Source organism: Miniopterus schreibersii (genome assembly GCF_964146895.1).
Source record: "Miniopterus schreibersii genome assembly, chromosome: Y".
Classification (NCBI taxonomy): Eukaryota; Metazoa; Chordata; class Mammalia; order Chiroptera; family Miniopteridae; genus Miniopterus; species Miniopterus schreibersii.
Genome location: NC_138120.1, coordinates 2,156,216 through 2,178,832, shown reverse-complemented (window position 1 = coordinate 2,178,832; position 22,617 = coordinate 2,156,216). Strand labels below are relative to the sequence as shown.

The 22,617-nt window shown below is 50.3% G+C and overlaps 1 protein-coding gene across 3 annotated transcripts in view; it reads right to left on the bottom strand.

Moving 5' to 3' along the window:
* Positions 1 to 424: 424 nt before the first annotated feature.
* LOC308552020 (steryl-sulfatase-like) overlaps positions 425 to 22,617 on the bottom strand; it is an 82,648-nt gene continuing 60,455 nt past the window's right edge. For all 3 annotated transcript variants that reach the window (XM_081126978.1, XM_081126977.1, XM_081126979.1), the window contains 4 exons: positions 20,989 to 21,126; positions 16,092 to 16,251; positions 11,779 to 11,900; positions 425 to 2,975 (listed from right to left, as the gene is read on the bottom strand). In XM_081126978.1, the coding sequence (XP_080983104.1) occupies positions 2,599 to 2,975; positions 11,779 to 11,900; positions 16,092 to 16,251; positions 20,989 to 21,126 (797 nt within the window). In that variant the 3' untranslated portion in view covers positions 425 to 2,598. The remainder of the gene's footprint in view (positions 2,976 to 11,778; positions 11,901 to 16,091; positions 16,252 to 20,988; positions 21,127 to 22,617) is intronic.

The following is a 22,617-nucleotide window of genomic DNA, read 5'->3' as shown; positions in this document are numbered from 1 at the left end:
AAATATCCTCAGGGGGGGTTTGCAAAAAAAGAAACAAAAAAATACAAATAAATAATAAATAAAACGGAAACACATGCCTAGATATAGCATAAGCTGATGGTTGCCAAGCTGGAAGGGGGTGATGGGGCTTAGTGAAATTTTTTTTGAAAAAAAAAGACATTTTTAGTGAGCCCTAGAAAAGGCAGAATGCAGGGTGCCTGACGGGTAATTGGGCCTCGCCAGGCCCTCTAATCATGGAGGTCAGGGGCTGCCTTATGCTTCCCCGTCTCCGCACATCTCTCCCCAGCCCTTGAGCCTTAGAACTCAGTAAATATCCGTGGAACTGGAACGAGAATCCCCCATCGCGTAATGCAGGAGACACACCCACGCACGTGCTGAACTGAGTCACGGTGGAGAAATCAGGACCCGGAACACAGCGTTCTTTGGCGCCAAGGAGAATTTTATTTTAACTTCTCGCTTCCGTTACAACAAGGTTGTCAGAAACCTTAACCCGGATGAGCTCATGGGATGCGTAGCTCTCCCCAGACACAGACCAAATATGCTCCCCGTCTTCTCTCCTCTCTTCCCCGTGTCTCCCTCAGGGCGATCTCAGGTCCGTTTCCGGAATCTTTCATCACCTCCATCGGAAGAGTGCAAGTTTGCTCTGCATGCAGTGTTCCTCACCTTGCAAAATAATACCTGTCTTTATGTTGCTGTTGAAATGCTAGGAATATAAAGTGTTTTTTTTAAAAAAAAAAAAAAAAAAAGTGTTCTGCCCAGCAGGAGTGGCTCAGCGGTTGAGCATCGACCCAGGATCCAGGAGGTCGCTGGTTCGATTCCTGGTCAGGGCACATGCCCGGGTTGTGGGCTCGATCCCCAGCAGGGGGCGAGCAGGAGGCAGCCGATCAATGACTCTCCTCATGGATGTTTCTCTCTCTCCCTCTCCCTTCCTCTTTCTGAAATCAATAAAAATGTATTTTAAAAAACACACACACAAAAAAACATGTGTTTGAAGCTTCCAAAACCTCCAGGATTTGGGTATATAACACAAGAGTTAATACCAAGAGATGCTTTGAAAGCAAGCAGCTGAAACTAGGTCTTCAGCAAAACATAAACCAAAAAAACAAACAAAAAAAACTCAGACACAGACAATAGCATGGTGATGGCCAGAGGGGAAGAGGGGTGTGTGGAGGTAGAAGGGGGTACAGGGGGGTAAATGGTGCTGGAAGGAGGCTTGATTTGGGGGGGGGGTGAACACACAATACAATATACAGATGATGGATTATAGAATTATACCCCTGAAACCTGTATAATTTTATTAACCAATGTCACCCCGATAAATTCAATAAATTTTTTTTTTTTAAAGAAAGAAAGGTTAGGTCTCTCTTGAGAAAAAAAAAAAAAAATTCAATTTTCTTGTTGTACATGCCAAGCAAAACTTCCAGACGGTAAGTAGCCATGGAGAATAAACCTGATTTTTGAATCCTTTGAAACAGAATAGTGATCGAACTTATTTTGAGGCGATACATTTTGAAAGCTTGTTACCTTTAAAGGTATATGTATCCTTCATAGTCTGGCAACATTGTACAGATGATACAATGAATCCTACACATCAATACATGTTTACGCAATGTAACTACATTCTTCAAGTTATTTAATCCTGCAACATACATTCCCACGTCACAAAGTGTCTAAAAGTCCCTTTGCACCGAGTATCTTAGATTTTGACCGGACACGATCATCTAAAAAAAATAAAGTTCGTGAGAGCGGCTCTCGAGAGCTGTTGTGCGATAGGATCAGCAATCATCTAACGTGTTAGGGGCCTATCAGTGCATCGGCAACAAGAACATTTGCTACCGGGGTCGGATGACGGATTTTCAGCAATTCCCGCAACGATTCCCCATGAAAAGTACAACTCTCCCTGTGGAAATCTACGGCTTTTAGTGCAATCGGGATAACCGCCCAGTTCCATATCTTAAATACCTTCGCCGTCTTGAGCAATAAAGAAATAAGCCGTGCCTATATAAATACATACATTTGGAATAATATTTAGAAATAATACTGATCGTAACTGCCTTCCGATCACTAAATGGGAACCTACCAGCGTCTATAATTGGCCAAGCGTATGGTCTTAGTCACTAACGAGTTGCGTGGGTTAAAATGCGCTGCACGCTTTCTAAACTATTCTGAACGTCACCGGCGCCACGGCTGAGTCTCGCACGTGGCGTCGTATCAGACTGCGGGATACCGGACACCTTGCGCGGTTGCTCACACACATTTGCAGGAGGGCAGGTTTCTTTCCACCCTATCCTGGCATCTGTGCGCCCTGGGGTTGGACCCACTCCTTCTCATCACCCCATGCGTGTTTGTGAACGCACATGCTTCGAACACGGGAGGCAGGCACCCGTCTAACATTGTCCCTCTGTGCACTGTTAACCTGAATTATTTTCCCACGGGGTCACCCTGAGGCTCTTGATGGGGCCTTCGGGTGACCAGATGCAGAGTGGATCCCAGTCTGAGGCGCTGGCCACACTGGTTTGCGCAGTGACACCCCCCTCCCCGTGCCCTTGTCACGGAGGAGGTGGCCTGGGCGCAGTGCGTCCCCCCGAAACACAACAGCTAAGGGCTCCTTCCCCTGCCTTGCTCCCCGTGGGGACACTGGCAAGACAGGCCGGGGGACAAAGAACAGCACATCTGCAGCCACGGTTTCCAGAGGATGTTCCCGAAGGACAGCTGGTTGGGGACGTTGTGCACGGTGCGGGTGTGGCTCTCCGCCGCCTCCTGCATGGCCCCCAGGATTTCCCAGTACCGGGGCTCGGTGTTTGGCGTCACCGGGCTCCTCTCCCGGGGGTCCTTGGAGAGATCGAAGAGCAAGGGCGGGTGGTGGCGGGTGACAAAGTGCCCGTGGCAGAAACACACGTGGGTGGGGAAGCAGCCGTTGGCGCCCTCGGGCGTGAAGTTGGGCGTGAAGAGGAAAGCTTTCCAGACGGAGGTGCCTGCGGTGGACAGAGACAGAGGGGGCGTCACGGGGAGGGCGTCAGGAGAGCCGCCACCAACCAGAACATGCACGGAAATCGCGCGGCTGGTCCTTCCGAGTGAACACTCAGAAGGCTCAAAAGGAAGAAAGAGCCTTAGAGAGAAAGAACCCCGTGCCCATCCGTCGGCGAGGGGACGGTCGGTGGTGCGTATACACAATGGAATATTCCTCGGCCCTAAAAAATGCACTAAATCTTACCATTTGCGACAGCCCGGCTGGGCCCAGGGGGTATAGTGCTCAGTGAAATACGTCAGACAGAGAAAGACAAATACCCTATGATTTCACTCCTAGGTGGAACGCAGGGCACAAAACACAGCAGGAACGGACGCACAGACACAGGGGACGGACTCACAGTTGCCAGAGGGGAGGGATCTTTAGGGACTTGCTAGAAAAGCGGAAGGGGGGCTGGTGGTTACGGGACAGTCACGGGGCTGTAAAGCACAGCACAGGGAACACGGGCAATAATACTGTGATCCCTGTGGACGGCGCCCGGCGGGCACTGCCAATAGCGGGGGCCACACTCTGCAGGGTATATGATTTTCCTGCCGTGAGGCTGTGCATCTGGAACGAATGTAAAATAATATCGGGTGCAAACTAATTGGAAAAAAAAATTAAAAGCGAGCTGGAAAAAAGAAAGAATCCAAACTACATTCCTGTTCAACTGGCACAGACACCGATGCAGCCGACACAGCCATCGACTCCGCGGCGCACACTGAGACTCCCGATGAGCACGGCCTTTCTTCCTTCTTCCGAAGCCCTTATTTGCATTCACTCCCCCACGCTCCCTACTTACGTCCCCCCAATCTCTAAATAATTAGTTGATGCTGCCCGGGGAAGCGGAGATAAAGCCGGTTAGATTCTTTGTAGAACTCAAACAGGACTGTCCTTTTAGCCTCGTAAACTTCCCCGCTCAGAAGTGTTGAGCGGACGCTTGATAAACAAGGTGTCCCCCCAAAAATGTACACACGCTTTGAATAATTACTAAATCCAAGGGGTTAAATATGGAAAGAAAGACACATCAATTGAGCTATGAGCTATGTATATGTAACGTGCATATACATTTTTTGGGGGGGAGAACACTCTATAGTGAGTAACAGGTTAGGAGCTCCCAGCTCTGCTGCCTCCTGCACGCCAACGCCCACATTTTAAACTTACAGCCTGAGTCTCCACCTAAAATGACATGGGACGAGTAGGTAGGCTTGCCTCTAACACGTAACGCTGCAGATGCACACACACAGGTGCACACATGCAGCCCGCCACATGCATGCACACACATGCACACACACACACGCACACACACATGCATACACATGCACGCACATGCACACATAAGCACACAGATGCATATGCATGCACACATGCGCACACATGCATGTGCACGCACGTGCACACACTCCACCCCCACATATGCACACACATGCACACACATACACACACATACACACACATGCACACATAAGCACACACGTGCATATGCATGCACACAGGCACGCACACATGCACACACATGCGCACAGACATGCACACACACACTCCACCCCATGCACACACACATATGCACAGACACATATGCACACACAGCCATCAACAGCAATCTCACAGCCCTGGCTGCTGTGGCTCAATAGGTTGAGCACCATCCCTGCACCTGGAGGTCGCTGGTTAGAATCCCGGTCGGGGCACATGCCCGGGTTGTGGGCTGGATCCCCAGTAGGGGGCGAGCAGGAGGCGGCCGATCCATGACTCTCCCATCATGGACATTTCTCTTTCTCTCTCCCTCTCCCTTCCTCTCTCTGAAATCAAGAAAGACATTTTTAAAAACCAACACACAGCGTTTTACGTCATGTTGGTGTTGCTGGGGGTCTGAGGCACGGGCCGGCGTCATTTTTGTGTCATGTCTTGGTGGCCTGTTCGGTGGGATTTGCTTTAACTGCAGTTGCCCTCTCAGGCCGGTGCCGGGGGCGCCCAGTGAGACCACATAGGAGTTCGCTGTGAATATAAATCTTCAGTCAATTTGAACGAAAAACACCTTGGCTTCCATCTGCCCTTAAATCCACGCTCCTGCAGCACGTCTTAAGATACTTTTTCCGCCACTAAGGTTTCTTTAAAAATATGTTAACGAAATTTAAATGGCTTCAGCACAGTGGCTCTTAATTTATCACTCAGATTTCCATTTCCCTGAATAAGTGTTGTTCAACTGCCAGGCTTGGCAAGATTTATTTTGGATGCTCGAAGGACTCCGTGTGTACAGCGTGTCCAAAAAAAACCCCAAAATCTACACACACGTTAACAGCTGATCAGTCACTTAATTTTCACTCCTTTTCAGGTTTAAAATGAAATGATGGGTGAAGCCAGACTAAGCTTTGAACAAGCAACATTTATCCTAAAGTCTTCACTGGACTTTTTTTTTTTAAATGGGGGCAAACAAAAGATAGTTTACGGGACAAATGCGGCAACAGTGGGCCTATTGAGGGCGCACGAGTTCCGCACGGAATGATCTTGATGTTGGCGATTCCCTTGCTTCGTGGTATCAGCAGGGCCCGGACCAGGACGGTCGTGCGTTTTAAAAACAGGCGTTGATAAAAAAAAAAAAAAAAAATTATTCATTTCTGTAGATTCTTGTAAATGTTGAAAATGAACCTTATGTTAATAAACACGATCATCATTCAAGCTGTGCGTATATGGTGTTTCGGGGGCCCCTCTGTAGATGGCGGAGGCTTTGCGCAGACATTCCGGGGTCGGTCCTGGCAGCACTGCCCGCGACGGTGCCCGGCGCTGTCTTGAAATTCTTTAAGAATCCTTTGAAATACGGTCTGTTCCTCCTTTGCGAGGGACCGCGCCCACGGCGCCCTAGGCTTGTCCCTCGGTCACGCTGACTTCACGTGCTCCCCCGTGAATCCACCCCATGGCCCCCAAGCCCACGGGCACCTCCCTGCTTCCAGGCCCCACCTCAAACATCCCTCTACGGGGTCCCTAATCCTCAGGCAGCCACCTGACAAAAGTACCCCCGTTCTTTCCTTGGACCCAAAGACCTCGGGGAGGAGCCCGGCCTGGAGCCGCCCAGGGCACCGCATCTTCTAACTCGGCAGGCGCGCGACCCCGGGGCTCTGCGGACCCCAGGCCCCTTGCCTTTGATGTTAGGGAATGAAAACGCATAACCTGGCATGGGGCAGGTGCGCAATGCACGCTACACGCCCCCCCTTCCCATCTTTGCATATCCCAGCCCCACCCATCCTGCCAGCCCTGCGATGGTCCCTCCCCCTGGGAGCCTGACCATCCCCAGCCGGACGCTGTCACCAGTCTGCACCCGGCGATCAGCCCTCAAGGCCTGTGGCCGTCTGGAGACTGTTTCACGCGCTACATCAGGGGCCCTCAGGAGGCAAGGACTGGATCTCCCACGGGCCTTAAGTCAGCGGTTCCTAGTGCTTTACGCAGAAGGGGCGGCCCATGAAAGGGTTGTGGGTAAACGAATAAATGAATGAGAGGAGGCGGTGAGCCGGAAGGGGCAGACAGACAGGACAGACGGGGCCTCCTGCATCCCGTCGCCCCTCCTCCGGCGTGTCCGCCTCCAGTCATTCAGTGTCCAGCGCGGGCTCCAGCAGGCACCTGGCAACGACAGATGGATACGCTGCCGGGGGCACCTGGTGATGGCCGAGAAACGAGCAAGGAAGGCAGAGGCTCCGAACACATTTATCTCGGGGTCTCTCGGCATAAAAAAATGGGCAGTCGCCCCGGCCAGTGTGGCCAAGCGGCTGGAGCATCGGCCTGCGCACCGAAGGGCTGCGGGTCCGGCTCCCAGTCTAGGGCACGTACCTGGATGGCAGGTTCGCTCCCCGCCCCCGGTCTGGGTGGGTGCAGGGGGCAGCCAACGGATGTGTCTCTCTCACGTCGGTGTTTCTCTCTCTCCCTCCCCCCTTCCGCTCTCTCTGAAAAGCAATGGGGGGGGCAGTCATAAGGGGTTAGTGTGAGGATGTGACCTCAGCAGAGAGGCTGGGGACCAGCTGGAAGGAGGCCAGAGCTGACGTCCCCAGGGACGGCCACCCTTAGGAAACAGGGCGACCCCGGGGGTGCCCCGGAGACAGTCCACGGAGGTGCGGAGATGCCCAGAGAGACAGCGAGGGGGAAGGATCGTCTTTGGGTCAGTGAGTGAAACAACTTATCGCCTTGTTGAAGGCTCTCCAATCAATGGAGAGGCCAGCTCTGAAGACGCACAGTGCTGGCTGCAAATCCAACTTTGCCGTCAACCCCGTTGCCGTTGGGTGTTACGTGGCCTCCGACACCTCTGCCTCCCCGTCTGTGAGTGGGAGGACCAGCCGTGGGAGAGACTGGCACCGGTCGTCTCAGCCTTTCATGGGCACCGAGTGTTAGCTGAACACCCCCCCCCCCCGTCTTAAAGACCCCACCTCCCAGCCTCCCTGAAGCTACGTGTGGACAGGTGACCGACTTTTGAGATTTAATTGGCAGAGTCGAGGCCCCAACCCTGCCTCCCCTCTGACAGCTGTTGGTCTGTTCTCTTTCTACGAGTCTGTTTCTATTTTGTAACATTGATTCATAGACATTAAAGTCACACGTTAAAGCCAAAATTTTCAACATACACAGAATAGTAAGTTTCAACTAAAAACTCCCCATTTGAATGCAAGAAAAGTGATCCGTGCTATGATAATGCTTTTGTCCATTCTGTTCAAATGCAACGGGAATGATGATATCAGATCCTAACGAAATTATGCCATTCGACTCGCTCAGACAACTGAATTATAGAATTATTATAATTACAGAATTATTAAGTTATAGACGAGACATTGTGCATAGACATTAAAGGGGATTGATGTTATTAAAAGGTCAAGACAGAAATCTAGCTACAAGTTTTTGAAAAATAAGTATTTAAAACGTCTGGAGTTGTAATATTTAGGCCTCCAATCAGTCTGGACAAACAGTAATTGGAATTTAAAAACATCTGCAGTCAATTCCAGTTTCACTGGCACCGGGAAAGCTAGCTCTCTCCGGGGTGAGGCACAGAGCCCGGATTTGCCGTGTCTGCCAATTGCTGTGGTGTTAAAACTCCCAGCGTGTGGACTTCATGTTAGCAACGGTTTACTAGCTGGCCGGATTCCTGACCATTCAGGAGCTGGCCCCACCACACAGCTGCCTGTTACAAAATCTGGATGCTAAATTCCTCTTTCCTCATGTTAAATATGTTTTTATTGGCTTCAGGGAGAGGAAGTGAGACGGAGAGAGAGAGAAACATCAATGATGAGAGAGACAGTCATTGATCAGCTGCCTCTTGCACGCTCCCTACTGGGGATTAAGCCCGAAAAGCAGGCTTGTGCCCTGACTGGGAATCGAACCATAAACTCCTGGTTCACAGGTGGATGCTCAACCACTGAGCCACGCCGGCCAGGCCCTGTTTCCTTTTCTAATGAAGTATTTTGAGGTCAGATGGAAACCTTCTCATCCCAAACAATTACGGAAAGTGTCCCACCATGCAGCCTGGTGATTACGGACCATCTCCTAGCAAAGTAGACCTGAGATGACCTATGGACCATCTCCTAGCAAAGTAGACCTGAGATGACTTACGGACCATCTCCTAGCAAAGTAGACCTGACGTGACCTCAGCCAACTCACCCAACTAGCTCTCATTTACGTGTGTCCTCTAGTTGACAGGTAACACCCTGAAAACAAAGGTTGCCCTTTCCTTACCCATCTCTGCTGTTCTTGGCTCTTTCCATAGCTCATGGCACAAACAGTCTAAGGCATAAACAGAGTGGAAACCCAGCTGCTCTTATACCAACCATTGCCCAAGCCAGAGGTCAACGTGGAGGTTGGACTTTCGATTCCCTCTTTAGAAGGTGAGTAAAACTTCTGCTTGGCCCACTCCGGCACAGGGGTTGCACATAGTAGTTGCTCAGTGAATATTCATAGAATTAATAAAAGGTGAAATACTAGATAACTAACCACAGAGCCTTGCGTGGTCGCCAAGACAGCAACCGTGGTTACTGAGTGTCAGATACAGCCTGACAAGCGTAAGGGCAGGAAAAAGGCCTCTTTCTTTGCTACGGCCGTCCACATTTTATGCGAAGCACTTGTCAATTAAACCCCAAGATTGTTGGTTCCTCTGATTCAAAGAGCCCCTCTGTTCAAACTGCAGAGGAGATTAGCTAATCTCAAGGCTACATTGTTGCACCCTCCCCGAGATCGCTGCTGTTTTCACAACTCTCAAGGCTACATTGTTGCATTCCCCTCCTCCCTGCTGTTTCCACAGCTCAGGGACAATTGGCACCAAGGAGTTTCTAGTTAGTAGAAAGTTCCCTTCCCCCCTCCCCTTCAAACAAGCCTCTTTTGAAGTCTTCATAACTTTGGCTCTAAGCTTGTTTTACAGGCTTGGAAAAAATACTGCTAAGACACCTCCCTAGGACATCTGCTGGACTGTCTCCTGGAAAGCAAACAAACTGTAACTTTTCAAGACAGCCCCTGGTATCTGCTCAATTTCAACTTCCTTGTCACCTAGCAACAGCCTCTGCTTAAAAGGAGAAGCCCCCTTTGTTTCTTGCCCTGTGTAGATTAACATGCATCGGCCCTTTCCCTTCTGGGGGAAAGTAAAATAAACTTCCTCTCTGCATCTGATCTTTTAATTGTAAATTCTTTCACAGCCTGCATCCCCTGCCAAACCCTAACAACAAGTAAATAAGAGATGATTCATGAAATCATGATTTGTCGAGACCCTTTAGCTGGATAACTGATCCCAGCATTGATGTACTATGATTCCTACTCTCTTGTGGCTGGTTTGAGCCAGAAGGTTTTAAGAAATTTCATATGAAGATACGTCTGTGGAAGGAGTAAATTTTATCCTAAAGCCAGCTGCCCATCAGAATCTGGGTCTTGTTTTTTGCACTTACGCCTATTTTCTGTCTCTTCCTGTCTGTTTCCCTTTTCCTCCCCCACATAATCTGTTTCTCCAGCCCCTCATCAAATGTGTTCCTTCCAGCTCCTCGAACTGGGTGGAGGTGGCTTTTTTTAAATGTGATTTTGCAAAGTTCAGCACATGATTATCAAACTTCTTTAAACACCAGAGCGGCACAAAAACTTAGTTCGTAACATTTCTCACAGGCTCCGTGTAAACAAAAGTGGGTAGAAGTGTAGTTCCCCTTTAGCTCAGACTGAAATGTTTCAGTTTGTCTAAAAAAATGAACCAGGACTCCTATGGCGGTTTGAAATTATGGACACATGGAGGACACAGGTAAATACAATTCTTCCAAGTCTAGATCCTACGGCCGTTGCTGTCCATCCAGCTTCCAGAAAATACCCCAAGGCAAGGCAGCTGCCTACATTTAAAATAGAAACTTTGTATGGGTAAGCTGGTGTGATTTCTGGAAAAGCTGCAATTTTCCACTTTAAAAATAATGAAGAGGGGCCTGGCCAGAGTCGCTCAGTGGTTGAGTGTCAACCCATCACAGTTCGAGTCACAATCAAGGCATATGTCTGGGTTGTGGGCTCCACCCCCAGTAGGGGGCGTGCAAGAGGCAGCCGATCAATGACTCTCTCTCATCATCGATGTTTTTATCTCTCTCTCCCTCTCCCTTCCTCTCTCTGAAATCAATAAAAACATATTTAAAAAAAAAAAATGAACGGGTGCTCTTTCAGTGAGAAGTCTTTGGTAAATTGGCTGGGTAAGTAGGGATGGAGAGAGATGCGCTGAAAGCCAATTTTAAGCTTCACTCTGAGTTTGAGAATGAACCATCTCTTGGGAGGTTACCGGATGTCCTCGGAGTGTATAGCCTCCAGGAGCCGAAGCCCCAAACACAGTAGAGAAAAGGGGAGATTTATTGAACCTCTGAAGAGTGACTTGAATGTCCAACCTAGATTTCTGCCTCCAGGATACACGAAAGTCGTTTCAACAGTGGTTCGATTTCCACAGACTCGGGCATCTCAGTGACATGATCATCATCACGGTTCTAAGTTTAAATATATGAAAAAATACTGGACACCTATCACTACACTTGGGATTATCACCTGGTTCCATTTGTACCTTTAGGCTTGCTAGAATACAATGCTAAGACTGGTGGCGGAAAACCCAAATTCGACGCCAGCGCTGAGAGCGAGCACACCTTGAAGAACACAGTTTTGGAAATATGACAACATCCGAGCATTTGAACTTGGTCTTAAAGACTAAAGTCTAGGAAATCCACACGATCCTGACAAAATGCGAATTGAAGAGTCCCGACCCGCCACCTTTGAGGTTCAGAAGAGGAAACGGGGGGAGCATCTTATGCCATTCAGCGCAAAGCGACAGGACTGCGGAGAGCTCTCTGAGGGCAGACGGAGGACGTGGCGCTTCAGGGGGTTTTGCCGGGACTGATAAGCCTCACCCAGGAAAGGACAGAAGGACAGTCCTCCCAGGTCCAGGGAGCTACAAGCACCGGTCAGCCATGCACAGGGCAGAGGGGCTGAAGCCCAGAGCGAGGAGGAAGCGGGGAAACAGCAGCCGCTTGAATATCACGGGAGGGACCACGTGCCCTGCTGAGCACCTGGAGCTTCCTGTCCTGCAGGGGGCGCTGTCATTGGCATACACATGAGTGAACACCAAGGCCTCCTGATGTCCCACCTGGACAACTGTGGGGCCAGAAGGAATATGAGGAGGGAGAGAAAGCGTTCAAGCAAAGCACAATCACGCCCTGAGCCGTCTCCTAGCCCCTAAAGACAAGCCGTCCGCCCTCCTGGAATTTCACCTGCTCGCACGGCGCTGATTGCACAGAAAGGTGTGTACTCACTGTTCCGGGGGTGCCAGCGCACGGCGTTCAGGTAGAAGTTGCAGTAATGGAAGAGAAACTCGTGATCCGAGCGCTGGCTTCTCCCTTGCAGCAGGGGCATCAGGTCACGCCCGTCGATGACCCTGCGGGATAGACCAGGCGGGCATTAGGGCGTGAGCGGCCATGTCGTCCTGGGGCTAAAACGCCCAGACCCCTGAGTTATCCCCCCCACAAAGGAGGGCGTGAGAGGGCTGCATCGTCGGGATCTAGGAACCGGTGCGAATCCTCCGAACACCCAAATACCTGGGCACTCGGTTCCATCTCTGCCGGCTGAGTTGCCCGCTCAGGTTCTAACTGAGTGTATTTCTCTCCTACAAGTAAATCTTCTCCAGCTTTTGCTGTTGTTTGTTCTTTTGTTTCAATTCATTCTTACAAGCGAGACGAGAACTGGGGGCGCAGAGCATGGTCTCTGTCCAGAGGTGACCGCCCCGACCACCGCCGTCAATGTGACGAGCGAGAGCCCCTGGGACGGAAACCCAGCTGATTGGGTGTCTGCGCCCCCTCGTCTGCTTTTCCTAACCCTTATTTTTGGCCCATTTCCTCAGCAATTAGAAAGCTCCCTTCGTGAACCAGAGGGCTACTGAAATTTAGAATATCTGACAGTTTGAGTTAAAGAGAGATGACAGAGCACGGGGAGAACCGGATAGGACAGAGTCCTATTTAATCATCATGAGCCAATCTCTAAATAACAACGTTAATCACCCTGGGACTGGATTGGCCCCCAACACAAATACAGTTAATTCTTGAACAAGTCTCCATTTACGCAGGAATCTATGCACCCCTATGTTGACAGCAGTTATGGACAATAGCTAAGATCTGCAAACGACCCAAGCGCCCGTCAGGAGACAAGTGAATAAAAAGGCTGCGGTACATCTACGCAGTGGAATACTACGCAGCCCTGAAAAAGGACACACTCTTACCAATCGCAACAACAGCGATGGACCTGGAGGGTATTGTGCTAAGTGAACCAAATCAATTAGAGAAAGACGCATGATTTCACTGATATGTGGAATCTAAAAAACACAATAAGCAACACAGAAAGAGACTCACAGATACAGAGAAGGGTCTGATGGTTGCCGGAGGGGCAGGGGCTGGGGAGCTGGGTGGAAAAAGGGGAAGGGATTGAGAAGGGCAGATTGGTGGTTACAGAACAGTCACCGGGATATAAAATGCAAAACAGGGGAAATGGTCAATAATATTGTCATACTATGTATGGTGTCAGGTGAGTACTGCAAATATCAGGGGGATTATCTTGTAGTGTATAGGAAATACCGGGGGGACTACCCTGTAGTGTATAGGAAATATCGGGGGGACTACCCTGTAGTGTATAGGAAATATCAGGGGGACTACCCTGTAGTGCATAGGAAATATCGGGGGGACTACCCTGTAGTGCATAGGAAATATCGGGGGGATTACCCTGTAGTGTATAGGCCTGCCTAACCACTGTACACGTGAAATTAATATAAAATAATAGCAAATGTAAACTGCAAATGAAAAATAAAATTAAAAAACACAGGATGCAGAACCGCTTTCCTAAGATGACTTCTAGAAAACGGAGCTGGCTTCTGATACTATAAACGGGGATTTCATTAAAAAAAAAAAAAAAAAAAAAAAAAGACTCCGAGCCTCACGCAATGTTTTTCTTACGTAAAAGCAAAATATGTAAGATTTTTAAAAAGTGGAGCGCGGCAAAGTCTATTCTTCAAACTCCGTTTTCTTCTAGCTGAGAGACAGATCTCCCTTTTTTCCCCGTGTATCCCACCTCCCGCGCGGTTTCCTAGAAGCGGGCCATAAATCACGCCGCTTTGGGCAGGCACCGTGGAACCGAGCTGAGAAATATGGGCTGTCAAGAAGAGGCTCATTGCTGCCATGAAAGATTGAAAGTGACCCTCGGGAGCCAGGCTTTTAAAAGGTGCCCAGCACCCAAAATACTCGACTCGTTTGCAACCCCGCGTGCCAATCGCCATTTCACGGTGGCAATAACCAGAAACGGGATGGAAACGGTTGTACCACATCCCGATCTGCAGAAGAGGGGTCTGGGCTCCTGCAAACTGACCCAAAGCGTCACTGTTTTTTAAGGGAGTGAGCTAACTGGTCTTTTCTGTAAACCAATTCAAGCTTTCACGCCGGGTTTGCGGCAAGATCGGATGAGCTGTTCCCCGGTGTCTGCCACATCCTGTGAAACCAGTTCCTCCGAGGTTCTGTTTAATTTGGAAAATAAAACATATACTGACTCATGACCACGATAGCGATATTGATGATTTGTTGGCAAGGAGTGTCGTTTCCAAATTTCAGGTTGGATTCGATAGCCTGGGGGGGAGCTTCGTGTAATTGCAAAGAATACGTTTTGGGGACTCTCCTTAGGTTGCGGGACTGATATGAGTGCACCGTCTCCCTCGCAGCCAGTGAACCGTCCACCTGGGATGTCCGTCCCCCCTGCCTTTGCCCGGCCAGCCTGAGAACGATTTGGGGGGGTCCCAGAAGAAGGGAAAGGTTTGGCGGGGCACCGAAGACGAGGTTTTGGGGCCTGGGGTACATGCGGGAGGCAACCCATCAATGTCCGTCTCTCCCATCGATGTTTCTCTCTCTCTCCCTCTCCGTTCCTCTCTCTCTAAAAATCAATAAAAACATTTTATTTTATTTTTTTAAACGTGGGCATGTAGAACGCCTCTCTAAAAGAAAAGAGTCGTGATCTTTTTTTAATATCACGAGCCAGGAGAGAAACGTGCACTTGATGGAATCACCCGAGCCCTGGGTGAGTCATTCGAGAAAGTGTGTGGAGATCGACCCCAAGGGTAAGAACAACGGCCCCCCGGGAAGACGAGATGGGGAGGGAGACTTTTGGCTTCCGAGAAATACAGGTACGAGTTTCCGCGGCCAACGTTTCTGCCGGTCACTAGGGCAGAGAAAGTGGAGTCTGGCTGTGGCGGATCTCAAGAGTCCCCTTCGGCCCTCGTGTCTCTGCGAGGCCGTGATCCCGGATGAATCCTGCACGTGGGCGTCTCAGCTCTCAGCGCCGGGGCGGAGCAGAAACGGCCAATACGCAGGCGTCCTTGCTGCACTTCACGTGCTCTGAGGCCTGGGACCCTCCCACCCACCCCTGACGGGGAACCCAGCCCGGCCCACTCAGCCCAACACTTCCCCGGCAGGGAGGCCTCCATATGGACCCAAGCAGGTGGCTGCAGGGTCTCTGCTCTTTTTTTAAAAAAATATATCTTTATTGATTTCAGAGAGAGGAAAGGAGAGAGAGAGAGAGGGAGAGAGAAACATCAATGATGAGAGAGTCATTGATCGAGCCCACCACCCGGGCGTGTGCCCTGACCGGGAATCGAACCCCGATCGCCTGGATCCCAGGTCGACGCTCAACCGCTGAGCCACACCCGGCCGGGCAGGGTGTCTGCTCTTACCCACAGCACCACCTGCTCCCCACGTGGGGCCCGGAGACCCACCGGGAGCCCCGGGACCCTCGCAGGAGGTCGACAAGGTCAAAACCGTTTTCTCAGTAATAATGCAAAATGGCCTGAGACGTTCTGGAGCCTGCGGTGGACTCCAAGCGGCTACGTGGCCCGTGCTGAGGTCATCACTCTGGCACCCCATGGAAAGTGTGTGCTTGGGTGCTCTTGTGTTTTTTTAATTTTTTAAATATATTTTTTGTTGATTTCAGAGAGAGAGAGAGAGAAACGTCCATGATGAGAGTCATCGATCGGCTGCCTCCCGCAGGCCCCCGACTGGGGATCGAGCCCGCAATCCGGGCCTGGGCCCTGACCGAGACTCGAACCCTGATCTCCTGGATCCTACATTGGGGATCGAGTGGGCCCCGCGCCGAGGTGCGGGAGGTTCCCGGGGCCTTGTCCCAGCCCCGCTTTGGGGCACAGACGGGAAACCCAGGAGCCGCAGGAGGCGGGGAGCGGAAGGCAGTTAAACACCATGCTCCACGCCGGGGAGCTGGTTTCCCGCTGGGATCCACGGAGGGGTTTTCACGCCGGTGGGCCCGCCCGTAACTACAGGCGGATGATGAGTCGTGCTGGGAAAGCCTCGACGTGAGAGACACCCTGTGCACACCCCCCAATCGGAGACAGGCAGCCAGCGGACCTGCCACCCACGTCCCTGCCCCTGACCGGGAATCGAACCCGTGACCCTTTGCTGCGAGGCCCACGCTCTAAGCGCTGGGCCGCACCAGCCACGGTGACAGACACGCAGGCGACACAGGACGCCCCCCGCCGTGAGCTCTGAGCCACACGCCCCCCCCTCCGCGCGTCTCTCGGTCACCATACCTGTCCTCGGGCAGCGGGGATCCGGCCAGCTTGGCCACCGTGGGGAAGATGTCCATGTTGCTGGTCGGCTCGTGGATCTCCAGCCCGGCCGGTATCACGCCCGGCCAGCGGAGGAGGCCCGGCACCCGGATGCCTCCTTCCCAGTTGTTGCCTTTCCCCCCTGAAACGGAAAACGGGGGAGTCAACAGGGGGACGTGAGTGTTCGCAGTGCTCACCGAGGGCTCCCCCTCGACGAATTCCTCAACGTCCAACGCGGGGCGGCCAGCCCGGGAGACCCCGGTGCTGCTGTGGCATGGACGCAACTAGAATTTCGTGAGGATATGGAAAACGTTGTAGGAACAGCAATAGTGTGGGTGCAAAGGGGCCCCGCGCTCACCGGACGGGCCCGGGGAGGCCTGCGGGCGGCCTTGCAAACTCAGAGGCCTAAAGGAACCACCCGGGATGGTCTGAAATGAAAACTTTCTAACTAAAAAGCAGTTTATGGAGGGTCGTAAACTGGTATCTCGCCTCGCCTGGTATCTCCCCTGACAAAGGTCCATCTTTACCGGAACTGAGCCTGTCTATTGTCTTTTTGCATCTACGATCACGTATCGTTGGGATGTCAGAGTAATTTCCCTTTTTCCGGACCCCTCAGGGCCCAGGCTCCGCTCTGCAGAGACCACAGGTCCCCTCACTGTCATCGAGTTAATTGTTGACTGTTAACCAATGTGCACCCGCCTGAGTAAAAGACGTGTGTCCATCATTTCACTTTCTACCCAACCCCAGAGGTTTCCCCGCGTTGCTTCCTCCCGCCTCCCTCATCTGTCCCCCGTGGATTTCACGGGACCCCCTGACGTCTCCTTTTTTTTCATTGCAACGCATGAAACAAGGCGCAGAACTGCTTTTGCAGGAACAGAGCAAGAATGGGACAGGATCAGGTACAGATGCGGAATCTGGGCACCTAACCATGGGACTTTCCGGACTCTCGAACCCCTCGGGGCGCAGAACGACATATGAGCAAGGATCTCGCCCTGCAGAAATGGCAAGGCTCAGGGGTACCCACAGGTAACTGATGGGGGGGCGGGGCGGCCAAGAGCCCAGGTGATGCCCGCTACCTGCAAACACCTGCCCTGAGCACCAGGTGCTCAGGGGAAATTAACTAGGGAACGGAGGTGGGGTTCCACGGAGGACACACAAAAAAACCACATTAAGGAATCTGGCTGGTTTCCCTCCCCCTGAAAATGTATGAGCGGAGAAGAAAAGCATCGTCTAAATTTAAAAATTTGGCTCGGCAATCGTCAGAGTCTCACTTTTCCCATCTTGACGGCAGTTTGCCGTGACGGGATGTCAGAGAGATGATGGCCGAGCTCCTCCGTCTCCCTGGCGCAGGCACAGAAATCTCCTCTACCATTTACTCTGAGAATTTAGCAACATCTGTTTCCAAACCCGGCTTCTATTTCTGCGCCCTCCAATGCCGGCACCCAGCAGGTGAAATCCCTTTTAACGGCAAGAGCCCATGCTGGCCCCCATTCTTACGCCGCATCTGGGCACCGAGGTTTAGGAAACAGCCTCCTTTTCCTATTTCTGCTGTTGGGTGTCTTTCTGTCCAGGTAACATCGACCCCCGTGGATTACCGCAAACTGCAAAGACCCCAGGGAGAAGCATTGTTTCCACTAAACGCTTTCTCACCCAAGATGCCGTATTTTATTTTTCTTGATTTATTGATTTCAGGGACTAAACCGGACAAATTACCGATAGGAGACAAGATTATTCAAGTTCTATCAGCCTATTGTCAAGGTGAGAATAAAGAGCGAGGCCTGGCGGGTGTGGCTCAGTCGTGAGAGCGTCGGTCTGCAGCCCCAAGGCTCCCGGGTCGGATTCCCAGTCAACAGCACCTACCTGGGTGCAGGTTCCACCCCCAGCCCTGGTCGGGGTGCATGCGGGAGGCGACCAATGGATGTGTCTCTCTCTCTCTTTCCCTCCTTCCTTGCCTCCCTAAAAAAACCTCAATGGAATAAATATCCTCCGAAGAGAATTAACAAAAAACAAAAACCAAAAAATACATCTACCTGCTCCTTCTAAATCAAACCCTCTCAGGAATTTCACCTTCTCAATTATCTTTGCATCTCCCCGGTCTTGCTGTTAAAGTTTAAGTGGATTAAGAGACGTAGGGCCTCTGCGCCTACGTCTCCACCGAAAGGTGCTCATGAGCATCACACGTGCGGCGGACAGACGGACCCTCGGGGGCCTCATCTTGCCGGTTAGCACCTTTGGTTTCGCCTCACCCGCCTCCCCTCCCCGTCTCTGCCGCCTCAGTTCCTTCCGGTTTACCCAGTGACTCTCCCCACACCTCCCGAGTTCGGTCATCACCTTCCACCTACCTGATCGCACAATCCAGGAACATGAGAGGCACCTTTGACGTCTCCCTTCCTCTGAAACCAATATCCAGTCAACTGCCAATACCAGTGGGTTTACCATATCCATCCAATATCCAATCAACAGCCTACACCAAGGGGTTGACCACATCCATCCAATATCCAATCAACAGCCTACACCAATGGGTTGACCACATCCATCCAATATCCAATCAACAGCCTACACCAATGGGTTGACCTTATCCATCCAATATCCAATCAACAGCCTACACCAATGGGTTGACCATATCCATCCAATATCCAATCAACAGCCTACACCAATGGGTTGACCACATCCATCCAATATCCAATCAACTGCCTACACCAAGGGGTTGACCATATCCATCCAATATCCAATCAACAGCCTACACCAAGGGGTTGACCACATCCATCCAATATCCAATCAACTGCCTACACCAGTGGGTTGACCACATCCATCCAATATCCAATCAACAGCCTACACCAGTGGGTTGACCATATCCATCCAATATCCAATCAACAGCCTACACCAAGGGGTTGACCATATCCATCCAATATCCAATCAACAGCCTACACCAATGGGTTGACCACATCCATCCAATATCCAATCAACAGCCTACACCAGTGGGTTGACCACATCCATCCAATATCCAATCAACAGCCTACACCAGTGGGTTGACCTTATCCATCCAATATCCAATCAACAGCCTACACCAAGGGGTTGACCATATCCATCCAATATCCAATCAACAGCCTACACCAGTGGGTTGACCATATCCATTCAATATCCAATCAACTGCCTACACCAAGGGGTTGACCATATCCATCCAATATTCAATCAACTGCCTACACCAATGGGTTGGCCATTTCCATCCAATATCCAATCAACTTCCTACACCAATGGGTTGACCATATCCATCCAATATTCAATCAACTGCCTACACCAATGGGTTGACCATATCCATCCAATATCCAATCAACTGCCTACACCAATGGGTTTGCAGTTTCCAGACCCCAATCCGTCAAGCTCAAGTATTGTTTTCGTTTACGTATTTAGTTACAAATTATGTCTTAAAGCATGTGCTCACAGACTCTGATAATGTGCTCACAGACTCCGATAATGGTCTGAGCTTTTTTTTTTTTTTAATGTATCTTTATTGATTTCAGAGAGAGGAAGGGAGAGGGGGAGAGAGAGAAACATCGACGATGAGAGAGTCATTGATCAGCTGCCTCCTGCATGCCCCCGACTGGGGATCGAGCCCGCAACCTGGGCATGTGCCCTGACCAGGAATCGAACCATGATCTCCAGAATCATAGGACGATGCTGAACCACTAAGCCACACCGGCCAGGCTCTGAGCTGTTTTGTTGTTTTCATTTACTCACCCTGATGAAATTCCTAACCACTCAGAATGGAGATGCTGTCAAATAAACTAGAAACTCTAATGGAGATAATTATTCTTTAATTCTTAAATGGAATTATGGATTAGCCTGGCCAGTGGGTGTGAAAAGTGGTTGAGCATCAACCTAGGAACCAGGAGGTCTCCAGTTCGATTTCTGGTCAAGGCACATGCCTGGGTTGAGGGCTCCATGCCCAGTGTGGGGGTGTAGGAGGCAGCCGATCAATGACTCTCTCATCATCGATGTTTCTATCTCTCTCTCTCCCTCTCTCTTCCTCTCCCTGAAATCAATAAAAACATATTAAAAATTATTATTTTTTAGATGCACACTACAGTCCTGATCTAATGTTCCTATGATTAAAAAAAAAGAGAGAATAGCCTGTTGGATTCCGCGGAAGGATGGTTTTATCGAGGCCATTCCATCAAATTAGCCCATAGATTTCATTAGTGAAACAGATTTGCCAGGGGAGTAGCGTGGAATCACCCAGTTCAAACAGGAAAGAGCTCTGGGAGGGGTTCTGATGGAGTAGAAACGATTATTGTTCAGAAAAGAGTGTTCTTTGGATCAGGGAGTTTAAATGGTGCGATTCCTCTGTGTTTGCATGAACCAGGAAAGTGCATTTCAGCTGGAGGCATTAGCAAACGAGATACATTGACATTTAGAAGTCGTTGGCTGGAAGCTGCGTATTTGCTTTAAAGCGTTACATTGTAGCAACATTCGCTGTGAACTTGACTGGCACTGAACTGAACACAGGGGTAACGCTCTGCGTTCAAGGCTGAGACTTTACACAGTGTCACACGTGGATGGCATTTCCAGCACTCAAGCCAAACAGCCAGACATTTCCAACACATCCAATAGATTTCTTAAAAAACAAACAGAAACTGGAGTAGCTAGTGGTATGCTTCTAGGATTGCAGGACAGCCCCAGTTCCCAAACATCATTCAGGACCCTGGACACTCTCTCTCCGACCCATACCGCTCACGTATCCAAAAAGTCAACCGTGAAAGCAAACGGTCAGTGTCACCTGCACCCCCCCTCTCTCCTCAGCAAATCCTCAGATGCATCAGCTCACGGAAAAGGTGGCCCACGGGTGAGCTGTGAGGCCAGAGCTCATCGGCACCCTCACCTTTGTAAATCCCGTTACTTCCTCCGTGGAGCTCTCCTTTGGTGGTAATTTCCTCCACGTGGGCCCCTTGGTCCGAGGTGAAGTAGACGAGGGTGTTGTTAGCCAGTCTTAACTCCTCTAGGACATCGAGGATTTGCCCTGAAGGGGGGGAAATAGTCAAGTTTAAAACAGCTGCATATTTTTAAAACCAATTTTTAAAAATATATATGTTTTTATTAATTTCAGAGAGAGGAAGGGAGAGACAGATCGAATCATCAGTGATGAGAGTCATGGATCGGCTGCCTCCTGCGGGCCCCCGACTGGGGATCGAGCCCCCAACCCGGGCCTGTGCCCTGATTGGGAATTGAACCCTGACCTCCTGGTTCATAGGTCGAGATTCAACCATTGAGCAACACCGGCTGGGCAGTTCAATCTTTACAAGAGAAAGGGAGGTTATCTGGCTCGTGGACTTGTCCTCCAGTTCCCTGGGGTGGGAAGGAGATGGTGTGATACACGGGAGCCCTCCCCGGCTGATCCCAACAGAGGACGTGTTGTAATCCAGAGCACAAACTGTGGCAGGGTCCCTGGCCGAGACGACAAGAAGATTCAGTCGTTGAATCAAGGGACACCTATCATCTGGACCCCTCGGCATCATAGAGCGATTCCGTACAGAGAACCGGTGAAATATTCTACAAGAATGAGGCTCGTAGGTCATCGGTCGCTTGGAGGAAGTTGCCAGAAGAGGGAGCCCAGATTTTTGCAATCACCAGCTAGCTGGCCACGGTCCTCAGGTCATAAAGAAGCCTAGTCATTAACTGTCTTTATCGACTGGAAAAAAAAGCAACCCTTTCATGTCTCTCTTGTAGGAACAAATCTGTCTACAGATATTTTATGATGAACGGCCTATTTTAATACCTACGGTAGAGACCCAAGTCCAAAACCTTCCATCGTATCACTGTTTCTCATAGTTTCCTTTCTCTTATCTTCAGGTCCTTTCCTCAAATGTAACATAGTCTCCTACCCCCACATAACAACACTTCAAAGTAATAACAATAGCAACAGCATTAAAAATTAATGATACCGTTGTTTGAATATTGTCTACATGCAAATGACTTATTAAATGTTCTCTTGTTTAGACCACACTGAATGAACCCGATGAGTAATTAGATTTTTTTTTTTTTTTTTGACGGAGGACAGCAGCAATGCTCTGAAAAGATAAGTGACCTTCTCAAGGTCACACAGTGAAGAAGGCAGAAAGGCAGAAAGTAAGAGTGAGGTCTGATTCTGAAATCAAACCCCGCGTGGCCCCGTGCATGGACTCAGTGAGAATCACTGAGAAGCCAAAAAGACGTTAAGGGGGAAAAAAATCAGAGATACGCACTAAGATAGCCACGGACAAAATGATAGGATGGCCGCTGTGGTCTTCCAATGAATGCAGGATGAGGGGGACTACGGGCTGCAGATTAAATAGGGGTGGATCACGGGCACGTGAGAGTCTTTGAACTTTCCTGTCGACTCCCATGCATGCCCCCAATTTTCCATATGGGGCAAAGACAAGCCAGCTGAGGATTTAAGAAGGGGCTGAACATGGACTCTCTGATTAGGAGGCCATCGCTGGCTCTCACGTCAGAAGAAAATGATACTCAAGCT